Source organism: Amphibalanus amphitrite, unplaced genomic scaffold, assembly GCF_019059575.1.
Source record: "Amphibalanus amphitrite isolate SeventyFive unplaced genomic scaffold, NRLGWU_Aamphi_draft 000129F_arrow, whole genome shotgun sequence".
In the NCBI taxonomy this organism is placed as follows: domain Eukaryota; kingdom Metazoa; phylum Arthropoda; class Thecostraca; order Balanomorpha; family Balanidae; genus Amphibalanus; species Amphibalanus amphitrite.
In genome coordinates, this window is record NW_024881624.1 from 706,159 (window position 1) to 730,286 (window position 24,128).

Sequence of the window (24,128 nt, forward strand, 5' to 3'; positions counted from 1 at the left end):
CGGCCCGGCCTGTAACGCTTTTGAGAGGCTTATATCTCAGCAACCGCTGGACCGATTGGCCTGCGGTCTTTTTTGCTGGGTAGCCCCATCCCTTCTACCCCGTAATTGACTACTTTTGATACATCTCAGTGACCGTCGTGGCACGTGCCACGTGAAAAGTCAAGGGTGTTCAAGCAGTTTTGCAAAAGTAATGATTTTGAGAGGCCCATATCTCAGCAGCGGCTAGAGCGATTGTCTTGCGGTCATTTTTATAGGGTAGCTGCATTCTTTCTACCAAAGGTCGGATACTCTTCATCTATGTGAGTGACCCCCACTGCACGTGCAAAATACAACAATAAGAGGTGCCAAATTTGTTCCCATTTCAGTAACTCGGTAATTACTGGGGCGATTTCGCTGAAACTTGGCATACAGGTAGGCACCCACCAGGCAATGCATTCCCATGTGTTGCGGTTAGGGTGCTACTGCACGTGCGCACGTGCAGGGGGCGTTTCCAGATCTCGAGAACGGCTGGGCCGATTGCGCTCAAATTTGGTACACGGTTGGGGACCGGTTAGTAGGGTGCCGTGCAAAAGTCATTTTGGACCCCGTTTGCACGTGCGCACGTGCAGAATGCCGCTTCCAGATCTCAGGAACGGCTGGGCCGATTACGTTCAAATTTGGCACACCGCTAGCGACCGGTTAGAAGGGTGCTTTGCACAAGCCCGTTGGAAGTACCCTCTCGCCCTTCCGCACGTGCAGGGCTCACTATCTCGCTCGCTCGTTCTTCGCCCAAAAGGCGTTTTACTGGTAATATGAATTAATTGATGCATGTTTGGTAAATGTCAGTATTTGCCGATCGGAAGCATCAGTGAGCGCAATTTATGGTCGAAATGTAGACCGTGACGGGTAGCCCGGGCGTCTCTGCGTCGCAGAAGCGGAGTCGTCGCCGTTTAGCCCGAGGCTTTCGGTGACGCCTCTGACGTATTTGGAGGCTCGTCCTCCGATAGGATCGTCCTAGGACTGGTTTGTCCTCCTGCGGCGGGCTGCGGCCGGTGAAAAACATCCTCCGGGCCGGCCGGGCTCCGATAGGATCGACACGGTCCGGCCGAGCCCCCAGCCACCAGGGTCGCCTCTGACAACCGTCCAGAGAGCGGTCAGCAGCGATCATGAGCGCCACGACGACAGCGACGGCGGTGGAGACGACCCCGGCCGTGCTGCGGCTCCGGGCCGGAGACGAGGAGACGCGGCGAGCAGACGAGGAGACGCGGCAGTTCCTGGTCGATCTGTGCTCCGGACTGTCGGTGACGCCGCTACCGCCGTCCAGAGCCAGAGATGAGACGCTGGCGCACGCCCCGGTGCGCACCACGCACCTCAGCCCCGAGGAGGAAAAGGTACGGCTCTGGGGGAGGGCATATGGCTCAGGGTAGCCGATGTTGCGGCTCGGGAGTGGGAGTGTTACGGCTTGGGAGCTGCTGCTACGTATGTACGGCTCGGGGAGAGGAGCTGTAACGATCCTCGAGGTCGAGGGGGTTCTGTAGGGTTGGAATATGGCTCGGTTTCTTACTGCCTGCCATGTGCTGAGTATGCAAGCTCACTGGTTGATTGATTGGCTTGGTTGACAGGGTATGCCACGAATGGCTTTGATTTTTCCCGAGAAGAAAACCAATAAAATTTTTGTCTAGACTCTAGAGTTCTAAATTTTGGCAGGGACTTTTCATGCACTTAGTTTCAATTCTTACTTTGTAGCGTAAAACATCATTAGGATAGATAACCGTCTTCTATGAAACTCTGTTGGTATTGAGCCTATACTTTTATAAGTTTTATAGTCATGCGTTTTAGCGCCTTTAAATGCACACTGTCGGCCCGTCCCGTCGTTCTCAGACGGCTCTGCGGAACGCGCTGCGCTACTTCCCGGAGTCGTGTCACGCCGAGCTGGCCGCCGAGTTCGCCGCCGAGCTGCGCCGCTATGGCCACATCTACATGTACCGCTTCATGCCGGACACGAGCCGTATCAGGTGGGTGCACCGCCGTCCGCGACACCGGACAGCACGGTACAACACGGACGGCCGAGCGGACGGGGACGGGGAGAGGGGGGGGGGGATTATCGCGGCGATTACCTATTCAGCTCGGCTGCAAGTGAAGCGTGATTCTTCTTACACGTGTGCATACTGCGTACTGGCGACTGCCTAGTCTTATGACGCTTTAAAAGGGCATCGATGTTTTCACACTTTCAAACGTTTACCAAATCTAGGAGCCACGATACGTTGTTGTATTTAGGCATTTCATGAATCATCATCAATGGCTGAATGTATATCAAAGCCTATAACTATTGAAAAGGTGGCCGCCTTTGAGTTTGCGCACAGATGCTCGCCGTTTGCGGTATTTGGCGATGGTAGTATTCGGTGATGTTTTGCTGTCCGGGCGTTGTAGTTCCTTTCGGCTGTGATAGTTTTACAGCGCCAGTCGCAGTCTCCCGCTCCACCCGTTTCAAACGGCGCGCCGTTACACGTAGGCTATTATTAAAGAAACTGAACTCTACGCCATTAAATGAAACATAATGCGGTAGCTTCTCACTAGTGTCTTGTTTGATCGTGCTATAAGGATAACAATTTTATTCAAACGCCAATAGTTATTTGGCGTTGATATTAGACTTCTTGTTCGCTTGCCTGAGCATTTTCTAACCGGTCGACAACTCTGGCTCGCTTAGGACGACCTGTAATTCATTATTTAGGATGCTGATCATGTCCCTGAACAACAAATCCCTAACAAAGCGACAAATTCTATTGAAGTGTCTCATGGTCTGCTCTTATGTGGGACGTTTAAAGAACGGCCCCGATTTCGCCACCTGCCCATTGGCTCCAACACTGGCCGAGCAGATGCTGCTTTATCGAGTATCATACAGACTCGAATTCATTCGGGCACCGAGCTAGGAGTAGGATGCCTTATCCGCTAGGCGATGCGTTGTAAATTACAAAAGTACCTAACTGACAGCTCTGTGACACACATCACACAATAGTCGCAACGAACTCTAGTCTCTATAGCACTGAAGACAACAGCTAGAAACACAACACCACTGCCCGTCCTTCACCACAGCTCCCATTAGTGGCCACCCAAGCTCTGCAGTGACCACCTCAGCAGTGCTCTCCAACAGTCACCTGTACCTCTATGCGCTCCTCCAGGGCGTACCCGCTGCGGCTGTACCCGGGACAGTCGCGCCAGGCCACCTCCATCATCCTGATGATCATGAACAACCTGGATCACCGGGTGGCGCAGTTCCCTCAGGAGCTGGTCACTTACGGCGGTAACGGACAGGTGTTCTCCAACTGGGCACAGGTGGGTCACCGCCGGTGGACACAGGCCTCTCTCTCTCTCTCTCTCTCTCTCTCTCTCTCTCTCTCTCTCTCTCTCTCTCTCTCTCTCTCTCTCTCTCTCTCTCTCTCTCTCCGTTTCTGTTCTAGCTCTTTTCTCTCTCCTCCATCCGCCTACCCTCCCTCTTCCTTCGCCTTTGGCTGCGCTGCTCTATCGCACTCTTCCTCTCTTTCTTACTGTCTCTCTCGATCTTTCACTTTACCTTTCCTCCATCTTTTCGTGTTTCATGACTTTCCCTAACGGTTCCCTGTCCCCCTCCCCCAGTTTCGTCTGACGCTGCACTACCTGTCGACGATGACGGACCGTCAGACGCTGGCGCTCTACTCGGGCCATCCGCTCGGCCTGTTCCCGTCGACACCAGCGGCGCCTCGAGCCGTCGTCACCAACGGTCTGGTGATTCCCAACCACTCGAGCCGGCGCGACTACGACCGGATGTTCGCGCTGGGAGTTACCCAGTACGGACAGATGACGGCCGGCAGCTACTGCTACATCGGACCGCAGGGAATCGTGCACGGGACCACGGTAAGGACGGAGGGGCGGGGAGGATGGGAGAGGATGTAAGAAGAGGTAGGCTCTGCCCTGGGTCCCTGTCCTGGGTCTAGCGTTCTTCCTCTCTCTCGTCTTTGCGCTAAACATCTTTACACTTGCCTGACCTGACCCGACCTGTGCCCAGCTGACGGTCCTGAACGCCGGCCGTCTTTACCTGGGCACCACTGACCTGACCTGACCTTTTCTGACCTGACCTGACCTGTCATCAGCTGACGGTCTTGAACGCCGGCCGTCTGTACCTGGGTTCCGCCGAGCTGGTTGGTCGGGTGTTCCTGACCTCGGGGCTGGGCGGAATGAGCGGCGCCCAGGCCAAGGCGGCCACCGTCAGCGGCTGTGTTGGTGTCATCGCTGAGGTGAGCCGCGAGGCCATCTACAAGCGGCACGCGCAGGGCTGGCTGGACGAGGTGATTGACGACCTGGATTCGCTGGTGGAGCGGGTGCGACGCGCCCGCCAGGAGCGCCGGCCGGTCAGCATCGGCTTCCACGGGAACGCCGTGAGCGTGTGGGAGCGGATGGTGGAGGAGCACCGGCGCAGCGGCGAGCTGCTGGTCGACCTCGGCTCTGACCAGACCTCGTGCCACGCGCCCTTCTCGGGCGGCTACTACCCCGTCCAGCTGGGGTACGACGAGGCGCGCCGAGTGCTGGCCGCCGAGCCGGACCGGTTCCGGCAGCTGGTGCAGGAGTCGCTGGTGCGTCAGATAGCCGCCATCGACTACCTCACCGAGCGGGGAATGGCCTTCTGGGACTACGGCAACGCCTTCCTGCTCGAGGCGGGCCGGGCCGGAGCTAACGTGCACCGCGCCGACGACCCGACCGGCCTGCGCTTCCGCTACCCGAGCTACGTGCAGGACATCATGGGCGACATCTTCAGCCTGGGCTTCGGTCCGTTCCGCTGGGTGTGCGCCTCTGCGGAGCCGGAGGACCTGGCGACCACGGACCGGATCGCCGAGCGGGTCATGGAGGATATCATGAAAGGTGAGGGGAGGGAGGATGGAGGACGGTGGAATGCAGGGGCGGATCCAGAAAATCTCCAAGGGAGGGGCCATTAGAAACCAGGAGGCCCCCCCCATAATCCCACCTGTTGGAGGCCCCATCTTCCCACTTGTTGGCCCCCCCCCCCCAAAAAAAAAAACTGCGTCTATTGAGCTTATCTAGCTGTTCAGGCAACATCTCAACATCTGTGCAGGCTTGGAGGCCCTCTGTGCAGGTTAGGAGGCCCTGTAAAAGTGGTCATCTCTGTGAGTATAAGAGACCTCCAAGTTATGAAAAGCTTTACCAATCTTCTAACAAAGAAGTCTTCTCAGCTAGTCTTCTAAGAAATAACTAAGTGGGTAGGTTAAAAAAACTCATCGGATTTCGGCCACTTTATTTTCAGGAGGCCCCCTTTTCAGCTTTTTAACTTTTTAACTTTTTATTTTATTTTTGAAAAAAAATCGGCCAAGGGGGGGGGGCCATGGCCCCCATGGCCCCCCCCCCCTTGTATCCGCGCCTGGTGGAATGCGAAGTTGAAGGGTGTCTGATAGTGCTGCACCCTGGTGACCTCTATTTCATATCGCTGTGACCTCTGGTACCGCTGTGACCGCTGTGACCCCTGGTACCGCTGTAATCCCTGATGCGGTACCGTTATGACCTCTGGTATAGTGATGTCAATCACGGAAAATCGGAATACCGATACCAAACCAAATACCAACTAAAACCACGGGAGAATACCGAAACCAAACCAACTTGAGAAACTGAGGGAAATACCAACTTTTTACCGATTTCTTAGCCTCTAATACATTAGTGAGGGCCTATGATACCAACAAAATACCAAACACATTACGATTGAAATACCAAATACCAAGTTGGTATCGGTTTGGTATCGGTATACCAAAAAGTTGGTATCCGATTGACATCTCTACTCTGGTACCGCTGTGACCTTGATACCGCTGTCATGTGACCTGTGGTACCGCTGTGACCTTGATACCGCTGTCATGTGACTTCAGTGGTACCGCCATGACCTCTGGTACCGCTGTGACCTGTAGTACCACTATGGCTTCTGGTACCACTGTGACCTCTGGTACAGCTGTGACCTCTCGTATAACCTCCTCTCCACTCCCTAGACGAGCTGCCCGAGCCGGTGCGCCAGCAGTACCGGGACAACCTGCGCTGGATCCGGGAGGCCGGTCAGCACGGCCTGGTGGTGGGCTCACAGGCGCGCATCCTATACTCCGACTGCCGGGGACGGTCGGCCATCGCGCTGGCCTTCAACGAGGCCGTCCGAGACGGCACGCTGCAGGTAACTGATAGGGGCAAGGGAGAGACCGAACGGGACTGTCTGGGTGGGATGGCGTGGGATTCATTCATTCATTCATTCATTCATTAACTCGTTATTTTTATTCATTCGTTCCATTAGCTCGTTAGTTTTCATTCCTTCATTCATTCATTCATTCATTCATTCATTCATTCATTCATTCATTCATTCATTAGCTCGTTAGTACTTAGTTTTCATACATTCATTCATTCATTCATTCATTCATTCATTCATTAGCTCGTTAGTTTTCATACATTCATTCATTCATTCATTCATTCATTCATAGATATTTATTCGCTCGTAAATTCTAATTTTTCATTCACCGTTCTTTCATTCAGCATTTCGTTTGCTCGTTAGTTAACATTCATTTAATTAATCGGTACGCCTGCTCGTTCACTCATTTGCTTGCTTCTTCATTCGTTTCCTCTTTAATTTATTTGGCATTAATTTGGTTCAATCACTCAAAGTAGGCACGTTCATTCGTTCACTCTTTCGCCCACGAACTATTCTCCGATATAGGTAACGGTGAACTTATTCACCGATATAACGTTATGCTCGTATGTTATCTGTCGATTCGATCTCCGGCGAATCCATCGTCCACTCCCCCTCCGTCCATGCGCCAGGGCCCGGTGATTATCAGCCGGGACCACCACGACGTGAGCGGTACCGACTCGCCGTACCGCGAGACGTCCAACGTGTACGACGGCTCGGCGTTTACCGCCGACATGGCCGTCCAGAACTGTATCGGTGACGCCTTCCGCGGCGCCACCTGGGTCTCGCTGCACAACGGAGGAGGCGTCGGCTGGTGAGGGGAGGGAGAGAGAGAGAGAGAGAGAGAGAGAGAGAGAGAGAGAGAGAGAGAGAGAGAGAGAGAGCGAGAGAGCGAGAGCGAGAGCGAGAGCGAGAGCGAGAGCGAGAGCGAGAGCGAGAGCGAGAGAGAGAGAGAGAGAGAGAGAGAGAGAGAGAGAGAGAGAGAGAGAGAGAGAGAGAGAGAGAGAGAGAGAGAGAGAGAGAGAGAGAGAGAGAGAGAGAGAGAGAGAGAGAGAGAGAGAGAGAGAGAGAGAGAGAGAGAGAGAGAGAGGAATGAGGTCGAGGAGGAAAGAGGGAGTGGGAGGGGAATATTTTTTTCCATTTTCGGAGCGTTGTCACTTGCCGTGCGTGTTGATTGCATCTTGTTCGGGAACGTCCATTTCTCCCCCTTCCCCTCCCGATTGTTTCTGCGCTTGCTTTACGTCATGCACCTTCTCACATGGTCGCAGGGGTGAAGTGGTGAACGGCGGGTTCGGGATGGTGCTGGACGGCTCGCCGGAAGCCGACGAGCGAGCCAGGAACATGCTGCACTGGGACGTTAACAACGGCATCGCCAGGAGGTAACGAACACATCGCCAGCCCGATTTCTTCGATGTACGCCGTCATAATAATCGCAACACTAACCGTTGCTTCTTCACCCTTTGTCATTCATGCCCCCTATTCTGCCCAGTGCCCTCCTGAGCCCCAGTATTCCTGCAGCTGTTCTGTGTCACTGTCGTAATTCCCAGCACTGTAAGTGTCCTTCTCCCGCCGTCCCGTATCCAACTTCTCCCTAATTTAGCCTCTATCTGTGACCCACCAACTCTGTCTCCTTGTCCCCTCGGGTTCGTTTGACCTTTCCAACACCCTCCCCCACCTTACAGGAGCTGGTCCGGGAACGATAACGCCGACCTGGCCATCGGCCGAGCGATGGAGGCCGAGCCACTGCTGCGAGTCACGCGCGCACATCGCGTCAGGGAGGATACCCTTCTGGAGGAGGCGCTCAAACAGTGAGAGGCCTTGGCGGCGGGCGAACCGAGAGCAGACGCAGATGTGAGACATAATGGTCCCAGAAGACGAGATGTGACGCAGGGTGGTCTAAAAGAGACAATATGTGGCGCATGTGGTTCTGCAGAGACATATGTGGCGCATGTGGTCGAGAGACGCCGAAGGGATACTAATGAACAAGAGGGAAAAGTGTACAGCAATTGATTTTTTCTCTTGTAGGAGGCTAACGTGCAATCGGGATACAGGGGGCACTCAGCTTTTGTGTTTGCCTATGATTTGGGACTGCTAGAATGCTACTGGTAATTGAACTTTTTCAATGCAACTAACAATACATGATCGAGGTTGACATTTTGTATTTGCATTCTTTACAACACTTGTTCGTCTTAACAGCTTATACAAAGGACACAAGATACAGACAGGTCAAAAAGTCAACAGGCGGGCGGTAGTGCCCCAACGTAAAGCGTACATGGCGATCCGGCGCCGCTCCGCAGTATCGCTGAAAGCCCGCAGTTATACCTCTGCCGCCGTGCCGCCTCACTGCCGCGGCGGCGTGAGCTAACGATCGTCGAGGGGCGAGTGCATGCCGCGCCCCATACCGCCGTCGCCGTACATCATCCCTCCCCGCCCGTAGTTTGGCATGTGCTGCATCAGCGGCCGCGCCGCCGGCGGGTACAAGCCCGGCATCATACCGGGCCCGGGAACACCGGGCATCACGCCCAGCAGGCCGGGCTTCGGCATCGCCGGGTACATCATGCGGTTCTGCATCTGCATGGCCGCCGCCATCTGCTGCTGCTGCTGCGGCGGCATCATCAGCGGCGGCATGGCGCCGGCCGCCGCCGCCGCCGCCCGGCGCGGGTCGGCCGCGGCGGCGGCGGCGCGCGGGTCCTGGCGCGGGTCGGGCCGCGGCTCGCGGTAGCGCGGGTCCTCGCGCTCCATGGCCAGCTGCTGCTCGTACTCGCGGTTGGGCTCGGTGGGGATGACGGGCGGCTTGGCCGGCGCCTTGTCCTCCTGGCTGCTGCGGCGCCGGTGCGCCTTGAGCCGCGGGTCGGCGCGCAACTGCGGCTCCGTCAGCCGGTAGCGCTGCTGCGAGTAGTCTAATCGCTCCACGGTCACGTGCACTACCACCCACTCCATCGGCGGGTGGGAGTTCACCGACGCGTCGATCTCCACGCACGGCTTGAAGTCGACCGGTTTGAACGGCAGCGGCAGGTCGGAGGCGTCCTTGTCGAAGTCCATGGGGCCGGGCAGCTCGGCCCAGCCGGTGCTGCGCATGTCCCGGTCTGGCACACGCAGGTCCGTGTCGCGCACACGGAGATCTGTGTCGGGAGTGGGCCAGGCCGGGCCGCCCGGCGGCTGCCGCAGGTCCACGTCCATGCCGGAGATGCCCTCAGAGGGTTCGCCACCACGGCGCGGGTCCGCCGGCCGGGCCCGAGGGTCTCGGATGTCCACATCACGTGCCGAGCGCGGATCGCGAGTGTCCACATCCCGCATGCCACTTCGGGGATCTCTGGGATCCACATCACGCGCTGAACGAGGATCCCTCGGATCCACATCTCGTGCTGCCCGTGGATCCCTGGGATCCATATCTCGTGCTGAGCGCGGATCCCAAGCATCTATATCGCGGGCGGAACGTAGATCCCGGGCATCCAGGTCCCGTGGCCCACGAGGATCCCGGGCATCTACGTCCCGTGGCCCACGAGGATCCCAAGCATCCACGTCTCGTGCCGCACGAGGATCGCGAGGATCCACGTCACGTGCTGCACGTGGGTCCCGAGAATCAATGTCTCGTGGCGCGCGAGGGTCCCTGGCATCCACATCTCGTGCAGCGCGAGGATCCCGTGAATCAATATCACGTGCGGCGCGAGAATCTCTGGAATCAACATCTCGCAATGCCCGCGGATCTCTATTATCCGTGTCCCTGACAGGCCACGGGTCCCGGGCGTCTATATCCGAGTCGCGAGGGTCTGCTCCCCGCAGAGCCCGCGGGTCACGCAGGTCGACATCTCGCGGTTCTCGCCGGCCGGGGCGCCCCTCACCGTCACGGAAGCGCCGGTCCGGCGGCCCTCGCCAGTCGTCGCGCTCGTCCGAGCCGCGTCGCTCGTCCCGCCAGGAGCCGCGTCGGCCGCGCGAGTCGCGCTCATCGACGTCCCGCGCCGACGCCGACGGCCGCCGGCTGCGCTCGTCCTGGTCCCGCACCGGCGAGCGGCCGTTGAAGTCGCGTCGCGGGCGCCCGCTCCGCTCGTCCCAGTCGTCCTCGTGTGAGCGGCGCGGCCGACCGCCCTCCGGACCCGGGAACCGCGGCGGATCACCGGAGCTGCGGGGAAAAGGCGCCGGTCAGAGATAGGCGGTGGACAGTATGGCTGGGGACTGAACGAATTACGGGACCTTGAGCTGAATTTATGTTTTCCTCCAGCCACGTTGAACTGGCTGCATTTAATAGCAGACATTTTAGAATATCCAGTTGTGGAATAAGGTACCAACTACTGACCATCACTAACATCTATATGGTTCTGAACTACCGATAAACGCTGGCCAACTCACCGAGACTCCTGTTCGGAGGTGGTGTTTTTCCGGATACTGGTCAGGATCTGATTGATAGCGTCCGTCGGGTTCATCTTTTCCTCAGCTGCGCTGTTCGTGTCGCCGGTTTGGCTCTGCTGCGGATAAAAATACAAAGAATTTGTTACGAACTCCACAACTCACCACATATCAGCGACCCGCAGGGCAACTGAATAAAAACACTCAATAGAAATAAATCACTTCATATTGTTACTTCATAAAATGAAGAAGCAGAAACATAGCCGAGTGCTTCAGATGACGTGCATAAACGTGATGCCCTAAACGGTACTGATTCTTTACCTAACTCGATATGCCGGAGCGATCTGTTTAAAAAATTTACCTCTGCTGAGGAGATCTGTTTGAGGACTGCCGTCAGGGGCGGCGCGTCCTCTTCATCGCTCGAGTACCAGTTGTCGTCGGCAGCCCGGTCCTCGTCCTCCTCGGTCGGCTGAGGAGTGTCCTGACGAGAGGAAAAAAGGGTTGAAAGTCAAGTAAGGGTAGGTTCACACTTCACAGCGATCGCTGTATTTTGCACACTTCTCACTTTGCTATGAATTTCATTTACAAGCCAGGAAATATATATCTAGATAGAGAGGATAATTAATCGCCTCAGAATCGCAAGTGATAAAAAATAATCAACACATAAATATACCACCACGTAGGCCGTGAGAGATATATGTACAAAGTGCTGGTTAGCGTGGGAGACCCCTGAGCACCTACTGCAAATGCACAGTAGGCGGTATCGCGTCTCACCTCTCTGGGCACGTGCTCCTTCTGGTGCTGGTGGATGCGCAGGTAGAGCTGGCGCTGACTGGCCGGCAGGCTGTTGATGTAGTCCATGTTGGGCGGCTCGGACTCCTGGCCGCCGGGTGGCGACTGGACGCTGCGCGGTCCCCGGGCGCTGCCAGGAGGCGAGCGCAGATCGTCGGTCGCCGGGCCCGGCGCCGCCGGCGGAGACTCGGCCCCGGTCGGCTCACGGGACGCCGACGACGGCCGCCGCTCGCGGTCCGAGCTGTCTCGCGGCGACCGCTGCTGGTCCGGACCGGCCGACCGCGGCGAGCGGCCGCTGTCGGCGTGAGGCGAGGGTGTCCGCTCGTCGGAGCGACTCCGCGTCTGGCGGTGCTCCTCCCGCGGCGGCGCGCCCTCCGCCGTCTCCGGGTCGGAGCCGGCGCCGCCGACCGGCCGGATGTCGCCGTCCTCGGCGCCGCTGGGCGGCCCCTCGTCGCGGGCGGCGCGCCGCTCCTCCCGGCGCCGGCGGCGCTCGTGGCGGTCGTGGTGGCGCGGCGAGCGGTCGCGCTCGGCGCTGTCCCGCTCGCCGCGGCGCCGGTGGTGCCGGTGCTGTCGGCGCTCCTCTCGCTCCCGGCGCTCCTGCGCGCGCCGCTCTCGCCGCTCCCTGCGCTCTTCCTCCTTGGCCGGGTCGCGGCGCCGTTCCGACTTCTCGGGCCTCTCGGGTCGGTCGGGTCGGTCCTGTCTCTCCGGTCGCTCGGGTCGCTCCGGCTTCTCCTGCCAGTCCGGGCGATCGAAGCGCTCGGGTCGCTCGGCGCGGTCCTCCCGGTCGTCTCTGCCGTCCCTGCCCTCCCGCTCTGGCCTGCCGTCGCGGTCGGGCCGATCAAAGCGTTCCGGCCGCTCCGGCCGCTCGGGGACGCCCCACTCGGGGCGGTCGTGGCCGTTCCAATCCTTACCGCCGCCACCCCAGCCGAGCCGCTCCGTCACTGGCCAGTCGAGAGGGTTGGCCGACCTCACGCTCAGGTCGTTCTCGAGGTTCCTCGGGTCAAACGAGCTGTTTACTGAAAACAAACACCGGTGCCGAGGCGTCAAATCAGGTGCATCGATTGCAAAACAACCACAACGTTGATAACTGCCGTATTCTGCATCATTTCTCACGTTATAAGAAGTACGACATAATTGCTTGCTTACCACCTCAGGCTTACCATACTTTCTACTGTGCGATTATAATATAGTTACAGCATTTTGTACATAAAATTGCATTGTCGCTAGCAGTTATACGTCATAGTAGGTCTTTTTCAGCCAATTATAGATCACTCACTGAGATGCGCCTTTCTGGTCTGCTCCATGTTGGGAAAGCTGAAGTCGGGCTCGATGTTGTCCTTCCTCTTTGCGGCGGCCGCGTCGATGACCTGGTTGGCGTCTGGTCGGGTCATCCGGGGAAAGTCGCCCAGAATCTCCTTAGGAGCCGTCTCCAGGTGCTGCAGCCAAATGGGAAAAGTAGGTTATGTATAGTTCAATGAAGACCTGTTGGCAACTGTCTTGTCCAATGAACATCCAATGACTAGGGAACTAATGAACTGTTGTCCTAAATACACACTCATACAGAAAAAGCGAGACATGCGTCACCATCCCCACACAATGGCAAACTCCTAGGCAGCAACAGATGATGTTCAAACGAAGAAGTTGAACGGCGAAATCAACCAGTAAGCCAATGGTGTTGACTGCCAGATATCTGTCGTCGACTCACCTTCAACAAAATCGGCCGGAAAATGTCATTCAGAGGTTCGTGACTGAACTTGCACTTCTTATCAGGGTAACACTTGGCTCCAGTCTGGTAAAACTTGCATGGAAATGCCTTATGTAAGTATAAACATTTCTCCTTCTTGGCACAGCAATTCATCAAGTAAAACTTGCAAAGCTCCATCTTGCGCGGTGGAGTTGCGTTGTGGGAGTAGGAACACATTCGCCCCTGTTCGAAGAAAGAGATGTGTGTAAGCATAAACAAATCACAAATATATTACGATACAGAGCGAACTGGAAGGCAAGCTATGGTATGAGTTTGCGTAAGAAATACTTTGACGTTAAAAGACACATTTAACAAGAACCTAAAATAATGATAGCGGCGAATATCGAAAAGCAATCACTTCATTTCACACAAAAGCCCCGATGCTCCGTTGTCGGTGAGGTACCAAGAGCAGAGTATATATAACAGTGCGGTATGTATCCTACCTTCTGGCACTTTCCCTGCATGAAGTAGCTACAGATAGCGTTCGACTTGTGCATCGGACCGCGGTCCATGCGGCGCCGCTTGCCGAAGCGCTGGTGGCCGCCCATGCCGCCGCCGGTGACCAGCTCGTCCTCATAGTCTCCGTAGTCGTGCTCCGGGCCGCGGCCGTAGGGCGGGTCGTAGCCGCCGCCGTCGCCGCCCGTCTGACGGGGTGACGTGTCCGGCGCCTGGGCAGTAGGGGAGACATGGGGTCACAGGGCTGGGCACACTACACAGGGCAGGGCTCTGGGCCGCGGAGGAAAACACATCACAGGGGTCTACGACCGAAAAATGAATTAGTTCAGTCCCAAATACTGAAACAAAATTAACATACCAGACCTGATTTCAGGAGCAATTAAAACAGCGGTAAATGACCAGTGACGCAACGTTAGTTTGAGTTACGGCACGTTTCTCACCTTGCGTTTCTGTGTGAGCCACTCGGGGTTGAGCAGGCTGTGTTTGCGGGGCTTCTCCGGCTCAGGAGAGGCCTTACGCTTCTCCGGTGTGGTCGGGTCACCGTTGGGAGCCGGGTCCTTGGCGGCGACCGGAGGGACCTCGTCCTCATCATCGTCCTCCAGCTCTCCGTCCTCTAACTCTCCCTCCTCCAGGTCCGGGTTGGGCTCTTTCTCCGCGGGAGCCGTGACAGGCTGCTCAGTGTCCGACTGCACGGCACTTTTCTCGGCGTCAGACGCCGGAGCCGTCGAGTCGTCCTGCTTCGAGTCTGACTCAGCGTGGGACTGTGACTCTGACTCCACATGAGACTGCGGCTGTGACTCTGACGCGGTGTGAGACTGAGTCTGGGACTCGGACTGCGACTGTGACTGGGCTGACTCTAACTCGGTCGACGTTTCCATCGGCTCTGGGGCCGGCTCTGACTGGACGGTTTCATCCCCCGACTGCGACTCGACTTGACTGTGATCTTGCGGCGACTTCGGGTGCTCGTCTTCTGAGTGCGTCTCGGCCCCCTCTTCGGACGGCGACTGTGGTTGGTCATCTGAGTGATACTCGGCTGCCTCCTGAGGCGACTGGGGGTGCCTCTCGTCCTCTGAATTCGACTCTGCTTCTCTCTCCTCGAGCTGTCCGCCTTCGGAGTGTGACTCTGCCTTCTCCGAGGGAGACTGAGGTTGCTGCTCATCTTCTGACTGTGACTCCTCTCCCTCCTCTGAGGGAGACTGGGGGTGCTCGTCGGAGCGGTACCCGGCCCCCTCGTACGAGGGCGAGTGCGGCTGCGGGTCCACCGGCGACCCGGTCCACTGTGCGCCGTCGTCGGGGCTGTCCGGCCCCTCCTGGTCCCCGCACGGCTCCTCGACAATCTCCAAACGCTCGTCGTCAGTGTCCATTGCTGTTCCTGACAAACAACAGAAGCCCCAAGGTTACCGTCGGGACTTATCAGTCGGGTGAATGGAACACGATTTCGTTCCGAGGACAACAAAAAGTCGGGAGTAATGACCCCCAGGCCAAATATCAAGCATTAACGGGACGTTGAATCGTGATTAGCGGGCCGAGGTGACACGACGCGACACCGAGCCAGTGGGGTCCAGGGAAGGGGGAGGGGGAGGGGGCGATAACGAGAAGGGTGGAGAAGAACAAACAGAACCGCGGCGGCCCGCCGTGGTCGGCCGACAACACGCGCAGTGTGAGCCGAGCCGCGGTGCACGAGGGGTGCGCGGAGTGTTTCTCGCGCGGCGCGCGCGAAGAACGCGATATAAGTGCGCGGTTTGGTGTACGGAATAACAGGACAACATCAACGGAGCGACAGGAGACGGACGCAGGATGACAGGTGGGCGCAGCGATAGGCTGCGGGGGGGGGGAAGAATCTAGGTAGAACGGCCACGAGGAGACGGGATAGGGGGGGGGGGGTGGGACCGTTCGACGGGCGCTATAGAAGTGGGCGTGACGGAGAGGGGTGGGTATCTAGTTGACCACGACACCGTGCGCCTAGCGAGGCCAGCATCTGTGGTCCCCGTCGTGCCATGGCCACGGCCGACGGGGGTGACCTGATCCGTATATGCCGTGTGCACAGGAGGACCTGGCAACTGTGGTCCCCGTCGTGTCATGGCCACGGCCGACGGGTGTGACCTGATCCGTACATGCCGTGTGCACAGGATGACCTGGCAACTGTGGTCCCCGTCGTGTCATGGCCACGGCCGACGGGTGTGACCTGATCCGTACATGCCGTGTGCACAGGAGGACCTGGCAACTGTGGTCCCCGTCGTGTCATGGCCACGGCCGACGGGTGTGACCTGATCCGTACATGCCGTGGGAACAGGAGGACCTGGCAACGTTGGTCCCCGTCGTGCCATGGCCACGGCCGACGGGTGTGACCTGATCCGTACATGCCGTGTGAACAGGATGACCTGGCAACTGTGGTCCCCGTCGTGTCATGGCCACGGCCGACGGGTGTGACCTGATCCGTACATGCCGTGTGAACAGGATGACCGGGCAACTGTGGTCCCCGTCGTGTCATGGCCACGGCCGACGGGTGTGACCTGATCCGTACATGACGTGTGAACAGGATGACCTGGCAACTGTGGTCCCCGTCGTGTCATGGCCACGGCCGACGGGTGTGACCTGATCCGTATATGCCGTGTGCACAGGAGGACCTGGCAACTGTGGTCCCCGTCGTGTCATGGCCACGGCCGACGGGTGTGACCTGATCCGTACATGCCGTGTGAACAGGATGACCTGGCAACTGTGGTCCCCGTCGTGTCATGGCCACGGCCGACGGGTGTGACCTGATCCGTACATGTCGTGTGCACAGGAGGACCTGGCAACTGTGGTCCCCGTCGTGCCATGGCCACGGCCGACGGGTGTGACCTGATCCGTACATGCCGTGCGAACAGGATGACCTGGCAACTGTGGTCCCCGTCGTGTCATGGCCACGGCCGACGGGTGTGACCTGATCCGTACATGCCGTGTGAACAGGATGACCTGGCAACTGTGGTCCCCGTCGTGTCATGGTCACGGCCGACGGGTGTGACCTGATCCGTATATGCCGTGTGCACAGGAGGACCTGGCAACTGTGGTCCCCGTCGTGCCATGGCCACGACCGGCGGGTGTGACCTGATCCGTACATGCCGTGTGAACAGGATGACCTGGCGACCGTTTGGTGTGGGGAGAGAGATGGGGCGGGCACCGCGTGCTGATCCGGTCCGATAACATGGGGGTGGTGGGGGTCTGGGGGAGGGGATGGTCGGGGTCGCCACTGATTATGGCGCTGCTGCGTCAGCCCCTGTTCTGGACGGCGTTCCATGAGTTCGCTGTATCCGTCGAGTACGTGGCAACGAAAGAGAACGGCGCGGCCGACGCGCTCAGTCGGCACGACTTGGCGCGGTTTCCGGCGGCTGCGGCCACAGGCGGGCCAGTGTCCGGTCCGGCCCCCATCGTGTGTGGCGGAGTACCCACAGGACCCGAGCCGTGGAACCCACGCGCTGACAGGTACCGCCTGTGAACCCTGTGAACGGGACACGCGCGCATAATCTAGTATGAATACACATACCCTTGGTTCCTTTGGGGTGTTTGGCGGTGGCTCGCACAGAGCTGGAGGCGAAGATAAACCCGGGTGTTGACGGCCTTTCACAGCCAAACAGGGAGAGGAGTTGATCGGAGGACACGCTAATCAAGCATTAACGGGACGTTGAATCGTGATTAGCGGGCCGAGGTGACACGACGCGACACCGAGCCAGTGGGGTCCAGGGAAGGGGGAGGGGGAGGGGGCGATAACGAGAAGGGTGGAGAAGAACAAACAGAACCGCGGCGGCCCGCCGTGGTCGGCCGACAACACGCGCAGTGTGAGCCGAGCCGCGGTGCACGAGGGGTGCGCGGAGTGTTTGCCCACCCACCATCCCCATCATCACCGTCCTGTCCTTTGTTCCCAAACGACCCTCGTCGTCCACCCGGGTTTGACGAAGCGGTGGCTCGCACAGAGCTGGAGGCGAAGATAAACCCGGGTGTTGACGGCCTTTCACAGCCAAACAGGGAGAGGAGTTGATCGGAGGACACGCTAAATGCCTTTGAATTCTATCCTTACCAACATCCACAGGCTTACGATGACGGATCTAGATTCAGTGTCCCCGACCAGAAAAAAATGCTGCAGGTTGACGGCTCGCATTCAAATGATTCAAGCGGTTCTGGGTTCAAGCTCGAATGATTGTCCATGATAAGTCAAGCCCCAAAAATGCGGCTACATCCGCCCCTGCCCTTCGCGACACGGACCAGCAGGCAGGGCTTCGTCCGGCGGTGCCCTGGTTAATATTCAGTGGTCCTCAAACCGCCTAGCAAGCACTTTCACTATGCACATACAATAGCTCGAAATCAATAAATATATCACGGCCCAAAGTTTCGTTAACCTGAGTTTCCCCAGCCCATGAATTATCATTCGAGCCATCCCGATGCGTCATATCGTTGCCCCTTGCCCCGTGATCCCCCGCCCCGGTGACGTTATCACGAGACGCGGCCGACAAGGCGACGGCGGAACTGCGCAGAGGCTACCACCGCGCAGGACCGTTCCGTGCGCAGTGCGGAAACCAACTGCCCGCCTGGGGCGCTCGGAACGTTTCCAACGAGGCGCCCAATGGGGGGGGGGGGGGCTATTGGTAAGCAGGTTGTTCGGTTAGATCGATAGAAGTTAGAACTTACATACGTAGGACCAAATCAGAACGTAAAACAGCAGGTTGACGGCGACCACCTGACGCAAGAAGAAAGGAGACGCCATTCAACGCGCTGAGGGTCATGTTGCAGGGAATGTGGACCATATGGATCATGTTACATGCTAGAGGCAGGATTCGTGTACTGCATAACATTGAAAATCCGTTTTTTTTTTTTTTTGCTGATGCTCAGTGGTTTTGAGGGCTCCAGTTCATGTCGAAGTTTTTCTTCTCTTGCACTGTCTACCCGCTGTTCCTTTTATCTTATGTAACGAAGCGAAATAAATGGAAGCTGGGCAGAGCACCAGGAAGAGTGCTTCCAATTACTGTAACTTAGTGTAAATACCGCAGACCGCAGCTCGGTTCACCGTTCACCAACACCAGCAAATTTAAAAAATTAATCAAAATTAATATCCCATGGCGAGTGCCAACTGCCAACCTCCGGATCCTACGCCTGTTCTGACGGGCGCGGATGCAATTTTGAATTTTGCTGGTAGGTATACACGCCAAAATGTATCTTGATAGGAACTAAGAACCCTTGCGTAGCTAAGCAAGCCCGTAAAAGATCGTTTTAATAAAAAAAAACTGAAAATTACCTATCTGAAATAGAGACGCTTATCGTGAAAATACGGATGACGCAAAGTCGACCAGGACTGTCACTACATATTTGCAAGAAATGTTTGAGGGATTGGTATCCAATCAGCATTAGGGTTTATTCGTCTGAGACAGAAACCAACTAATCCAATTCAATAAAATAGTGGGAATGTCGAAAACTGCTGATGGTCGGTTCACGGTTGAGGGAAGTTTGGCTTACATACCAGACTAGTATTGTACGCAATGTAACCAAAAATGTTTTTGGCCGCGGAGCAGGGGCCCAGGGCGTAACGAAGCGAAAGGCCATGATAATGGACGAGCATTTGGGTACTAAACTATATGCCGTGCCGGGCAGCATAAGCGCGGGAGCCGGGAGGGGGGAGGCAGCTGGCCCCAACTTTGGGGCTGTGGGGCTGACTGCCCCCACTTTTCCTCAAGGACCTTTGGTGCTGGGGACAGACATGCTCTGCTTAAACTGCACTCTGCGTTTGTTAGGGTCGAGTGACCGTCAGCCTGGACAGATACTCGTAAGTAGTGTTAGCAAGTTTCAGCATGAGTTGGTCCACAGAAAGTGCGACCTGTTACAGGTTACCAAACAGGGACGGAATAAGTTGTGACGTAAAAAGAAACGTTTTCGTTTTTTATTCTCGGTGAAAAGTGAATGGCCTAAAACCGGTGAAAACCTTGGGAGAATCTTAGGTTGATCTACGCTATGAAATCACACCGGGGAATATCAGGTGTGCCCCTCAGACAGAAAATAGTTCCGTCACCACCAGGGCTGCGGAGTCGGAGTCGGAGTCGGAGTCGGAGTCGGTCGGAGTCGACAGTTGTGACCGGAGTCGGAGTCGGAGTCGGAGTCGATTTTAGAAACCCGAGCCGGAGTCGGAGTCGGAGTCACCGAAAATCTGTCGACTCCGCAGCCCTGCTAGGTCTGCGGAGTCGGAGTCTGGAGTTGGAGTCGGTCGGAGTCGACAATTCTGCACGGAGTCGGAGTCGGAGTCGGAGCTGGTTTTTGAAAGCCGGAGTCGGAGTCGGAGTCGCCGAAAATCCATCGACTCCGCAGCCCTGGTCACCACTGCTATGCCCTCTCCCACTCAATTTTGAGACCCTTCTCTGAATTTACCAATGACTCGAGGCAATGGAGGTAATATAGTTACTTGACAAAACTATCCTGACTGTCCCAAAAGTTAGCCTCTGCATGTCATTTTACAGATTTGCATCTCGTTTTTATTTGTGCTTTTTGTGCCAGTTCAAAGTTCGTTATACCTACATATGCACATTTTTATTTAAAAAAAAAAAACTGATTAAAATCGCCCATTACCTTTGACTTGTGATAATAAAGAACCGCTTTTTACCGTAAAAAGACTTTCGGACACGAGGCTACCGTCCAAACGGCTCATCAAATTTTGTGATTTTGTTTCGTGTTGCCTAATCGCTGAGAAGGGGCATCAGACATTATAACGGCATCAACTATTATCTTCCCCTCCTGACTCCTGCACCGGAAAAAGAATAGAAACGGAAAAAGGACAGGCATTGGTAGCTGAAGCGAATGCCCTCATTTCGGATAAAGCGCCGCCAGAACGGTGGCTGCGAGTTGCGACGTTATCAATTCAATTTAGTTTCACTATTACAACGTTAATCACTTTATTGGAACTACGCAAACGGCAATGCCTTAAACTCGCGCATGACTGGGGTATTTTCCATAACAAGGTTGACTGGGAGGGGAGGGGGAAGGTTCTACAGAGCCCCCCTCCTATCTCCGAAACTACTGGGCCGATTGTTAAAATTTAAACGGCGTCTCACAGCCCTGGACAAACTGCCGTTAAAAACCTTATTTCATGGACCTCGAGGTCACCAATGACGTCACAGGTACGGTCAAAGTAAAACTTAGGAACATTTTAGTTTGTTCACAACATGGGCTCCGGCCTCCGTCCGACCGCCGGCTTACGAATCCAATCAGGCTCATTTTTGGTTTACACACTCGTTGATACGTTTACACAGTACACACTCGCCTACGATACCACGAGAGTACAGAACTTGTACTTTGAATTTATCAGGTCAAAGCCAGGTCATCCTAGGTCACGGAAATGTTACATCATGCATCGGTCACGTGACATGTTTTATGGGATATTTCAACTATAGAATTATGAAACAGTGTCGTCTGTGTCGTTCGAGGCCTCTTTTAGCTGGACATAGCCAAGGTCAGGTCACTCAGGTAAAAAAGGTCAAATTTTGAAGTTGATTTAAAAAATGTCTCATCAGATGCAGTTTGAGCTCAGGAACACGATGGTGCTATTCATTTTGGTGTAAAGTTTCAATAACATGCTGATTTTTTTTTTGAAAATTGAAAATGTTGAAATATTTACTACAAAGCGTATAAGTAACTAATCCATTTTTGAAGATATATGGAGCTAAAACTTCCTAGAGTAAAGCATCGGTATAAATTCTATAACATATATTCCGTTTTTTTCGATGAGTCAAAAACTTATTGTAGAAAATTCAAAAATAAAATATTTATGGTCTTGTGTGCAATTAAAAAAATGCAAATTTTGAAAATCCGAGATAGCAGTTTGATAACCCTGTGTATTCGGAGTCCTCTCATGCAAATAAATTGGATCTAGCTTAAAAACTGAGCTTTTGAGAGCGATGACCGTTGTTCAATGTTATGAATCAAAATCGGCAGAGCATAACGTCACTCTGGCGTCATTTCCGGTCGACCTATGATAGCTACGAATTTTTGTCTGGACACAGGGTGTCAATTGATGTAGCCCAAGGCACTACAAGTTTCGTGTTGATACGTCCAGCGACAGTGGCGCGGGAACTACTTTCAAGGCTGGGGGGGGGGGGGGGGGGGCACCTGATACTTCCCGAAACTAGGGTACCCCCAAATCTAGTTTTTTCACCGGATTTAGGCCACTTATTTTTCACCCCTTGGCCTTATAAAACGAGAACGTATGCAAAAAAGTGAGGTATTCCGTCTCAGCTGAGTCGATGAGTTTCTTGGTAACCTGGAATGAAGGTTTAAATCTGCCACATGAGTTGTGGAGCAAGGGAAAGAGGGGGATTTTTTGTTTATTTTATAGTTTCCATTCAGTTTTTCTTTGTGACCCACAGCCACTAATTTGGGGAGGACAAGCTGCCCCGAAGGTTCCTGGCCCTATGAAAAGTTGTGGGGACAGCGCCCCCACGGCCCCAGAGTTGTAGGGGCACTGACAGGCTGCCCCCACTACCCCCCCCCCCCAGTTCCCGCGCCTATGTCCAGCGATTTAGAAGATAAAACAGAAAAACGGGAGTGGGCCCCCCAGTGACGCGCGGGTAAGACGTCGAGATTCATGGGCTTTACTGGCAGTTAGTTACTAAGGAAGGTCAAAACGTCCTGTGTGAACAGGGGAAAGTGTCCCCCGGACATTTTGATTCAGATAAAAGTTGCACTCACCGATTCGTGATGAAAAATGCATATAGCCAAGCTTTTCTTGAACCTTTCAAATCGTCGAGTTGGGACTGCGCGATAATTTTGCATTTGATGAAGCAAATAAAATATTTTCCCATTTTTCCTTTGATAAATTCTTATCATTTTGGGGTGATTATATCGGCCCACATCCAGACGCCCTGCAGTCATTCCTGATCCGTAATTTTGTTCTCGGTGAAAATGGCGCGCAATGCATATGAAAAATCATATGATGAAACTTCACGTAATTTGATTGCCAAAAAAGATTAAAGCGCCCACAACAAAATATTTCAGAAAACGCTTCACGGGGATTTTGAATGTTTTACAGAAAATTCGTGGTGGTCGAGGACATCTCCAGAATATCATTCACAATTTGAACGTCACGTAGTTTTCTTAGTATTATAGAGTTAAAATTGCATGGATGAGCATAAAATTATGGGTGGCCGTGACCGGGGACCGGCACGGGTGCGTCCGATGACCCAGCCGGGCAAAGGGCGCCACGTCACGGTACGTCGGTCGGCGTCGCGCCGCAAAGGACCGGACCGCCGGCCGCGGTGGGATCGATTCCCGACGCGCCCCAGCACTACTAAAAAACGAACAATTTCGGATGGATCAGATATGCGGGAAAGGTTGATTAGTTGGATGTCACAGTCCAGAGTGTTCGATAAAAGCACCCCAGGAACCACCCCCTCCCCACATGGCGGCTAGGGGGAGCCTACCCGAGCCCCCACCACACGCACGACGGGCCGCCGCCGGCCGCTCGTCGGGGCGCCTAAGCACAAGCTTGATCCTTTCACAGCTGACCACTGGAGCAAGCCCATGGGCATGCCTTGTTTCTTACGGTGTCACGAGGTCACATGGTGATGATACGGCACAAATCCGGATCCAAAATTAATTTCCTACGCCGGTTTGGCTGGCGCTTCTAGCCAGCGACCCTGGAACGAGCGCCTCGCCCGGCCGGTGGAGCTGTCATGGCGGGGAGCCGGCCGCCGGCCGCCGAGTGCGCCGCGCCGCCGCGTTCAGGGCCGTTCCAATTTTACCCGGATAGCCTGACGCAGCGATGAGATCGATGTGCTTCCGACGCGGGGACAAAGGCCCCGGGGGCACGCACAAGGGTTGCTACAGAACATGTGGCGATATTGACACAGCGAGAAGCGACTCATGCAGGATAGCCTACGCAAAAAGAGGAACTTTTGGGGGAAAAGATCATGTACAGCCGTATCATTTATCAGCCATCAGGGATGAATCTCCAATGCACCGAACCTAAGGACGGATGACCTCGCACAGCATTCACATTGAATTTTCACTGGTGATTTACCACCAAGGCTGAACCAAAGACTTCGATAGGTAGATAAATTCGAGCGTTTCTAGGCGTCTGGGATCTTGGGACTGGCAGTACCGCGTGCTCGAACCAACCTTAGACAGCAAGGCTCATTGTACGTAGTCCACAGAGCCTCGGCGTAATGATCACATTTGCATGGATCCCCGTGCAGGCGAAAACGTGTATCACAGCCTCCACGCGGCGAAATACGCCCTTCCGCAACGGTCAATGGCGGTCGACGCCGTCCGCGCCGGAAACTGGGACGCGACATGACGTCAGCAAACGGCCTCTGCCCGCTGCGCTGACGCCAAGAATGTAGCCTCTGCCAGGGTGGCAGGAATACAGACGACAGCTGACTGCCCGTCGCCGCCGGGCACTCGGCCGCTCGCTTCCGAGTTCCGAGTCTGCGAGTGACTTCGTGTGACGAGGGGGGACTGGAGGATAGGATGGAGGGGGAGGGGAGGGGTAAATTCCAAACTTCACTGTTGCCGACATCCACACGGGGGGGGGGGGAGGGGTTACCGGGTAGAAAGAAGAGGCCACACTTTCCATTTTTAGACTGATATTGGGAAAGCTCT

General features: G+C 55.5%; 3 protein-coding genes across 4 annotated transcripts in view; 2 read left to right on the forward strand and 1 right to left on the reverse strand.

Moving 5' to 3' along the window:
• The first annotated feature begins 774 nt into the window (after positions 1–774).
• Positions 775–8,333, forward strand: LOC122381895 (urocanate hydratase-like). The gene is made up of 9 exons (XM_043366655.1): positions 775–1,370; positions 1,861–1,994; positions 3,159–3,312; positions 3,613–3,870; positions 4,107–4,872; positions 6,000–6,175; positions 6,814–6,995; positions 7,450–7,560; positions 7,864–8,333. Exons 1-9 carry the CDS (start codon positions 1,146–1,148, stop codon positions 7,991–7,993), a joined length of 2,136 nt encoding a protein of 711 aa, XP_043222590.1. The 5' UTR covers positions 775–1,145; the 3' UTR covers positions 7,994–8,333.
• Positions 8,324–23,945, reverse strand: LOC122381892 (capping protein-inhibiting regulator of actin dynamics-like). Of its 2 annotated transcripts, none has more exons than XM_043366650.1 (9): positions 23,646–23,945; positions 13,958–14,889; positions 13,505–13,729; positions 13,023–13,244; positions 12,594–12,753; positions 11,300–12,333; positions 10,887–11,006; positions 10,529–10,644; positions 8,324–10,301 (listed from the first exon to the last, which is right to left on the reverse strand). In XM_043366650.1, exons 2-9 carry the CDS (start codon positions 14,879–14,881, stop codon positions 8,543–8,545), a joined length of 4,560 nt encoding a protein of 1,519 aa, XP_043222585.1. In that variant the 5' UTR covers positions 14,882–14,889; positions 23,646–23,945; the 3' UTR covers positions 8,324–8,542. The 2 variants fall into 2 exon arrangements, with proteins under 2 accessions (XP_043222585.1, XP_043222583.1); XM_043366648.1 differs by lacking the exon at positions 23,646–23,945 and adding an exon at positions 23,071–23,252.
• The window catches only part of LOC122381896 (X-ray repair cross-complementing protein 6-like), a 36,698-nt gene continuing 27,754 nt past the window's right edge, over positions 15,185–24,128 (forward strand). Inside the window, exon 1 of the mRNA XM_043366659.1 lies at positions 15,185–15,321. The gene's annotated coding sequence lies outside the window, so the exon portion shown is untranslated. The remainder of the gene's footprint in view (positions 15,322–24,128) is intronic.

Excerpts from the sequence above, each read along its gene's own strand:
- LOC122381895 (XM_043366655.1), top strand. The coding sequence starts at position 1,146 with ATGAGCGCCACGACGACAGCGACGGCGGTGGAGACGACCCCGGCCGTG. Across the intron at positions 3,871-4,106 it reads GAATCGTGCACGGGACCACG|CTGACGGTCTTGAACGCCGG; the intron begins GTAAGGACGGAG and ends ACCTGTCATCAG. Across the intron at positions 6,176-6,813 it reads TCCGAGACGGCACGCTGCAG|GGCCCGGTGATTATCAGCCG; the intron begins GTAACTGATAGG and ends TCCATGCGCCAG.
- LOC122381892 (XM_043366650.1), bottom strand. The coding sequence starts at position 14,881 with ATGGACACTGACGACGAGCGTTTGGAGATTGTCGAGGAGCCGTGCGGG. Across the intron at positions 12,754-13,022 it reads TCCGGCCGATTTTGTTGAAG|CACCTGGAGACGGCTCCTAA; the intron begins GTGAGTCGACGA and ends ATTTGGCTGCAG. Across the intron at positions 10,645-10,886 it reads AACAGATCTCCTCAGCAGAG|CAGAGCCAAACCGGCGACAC; the intron begins GTAAATTTTTTA and ends TTTTATCCGCAG.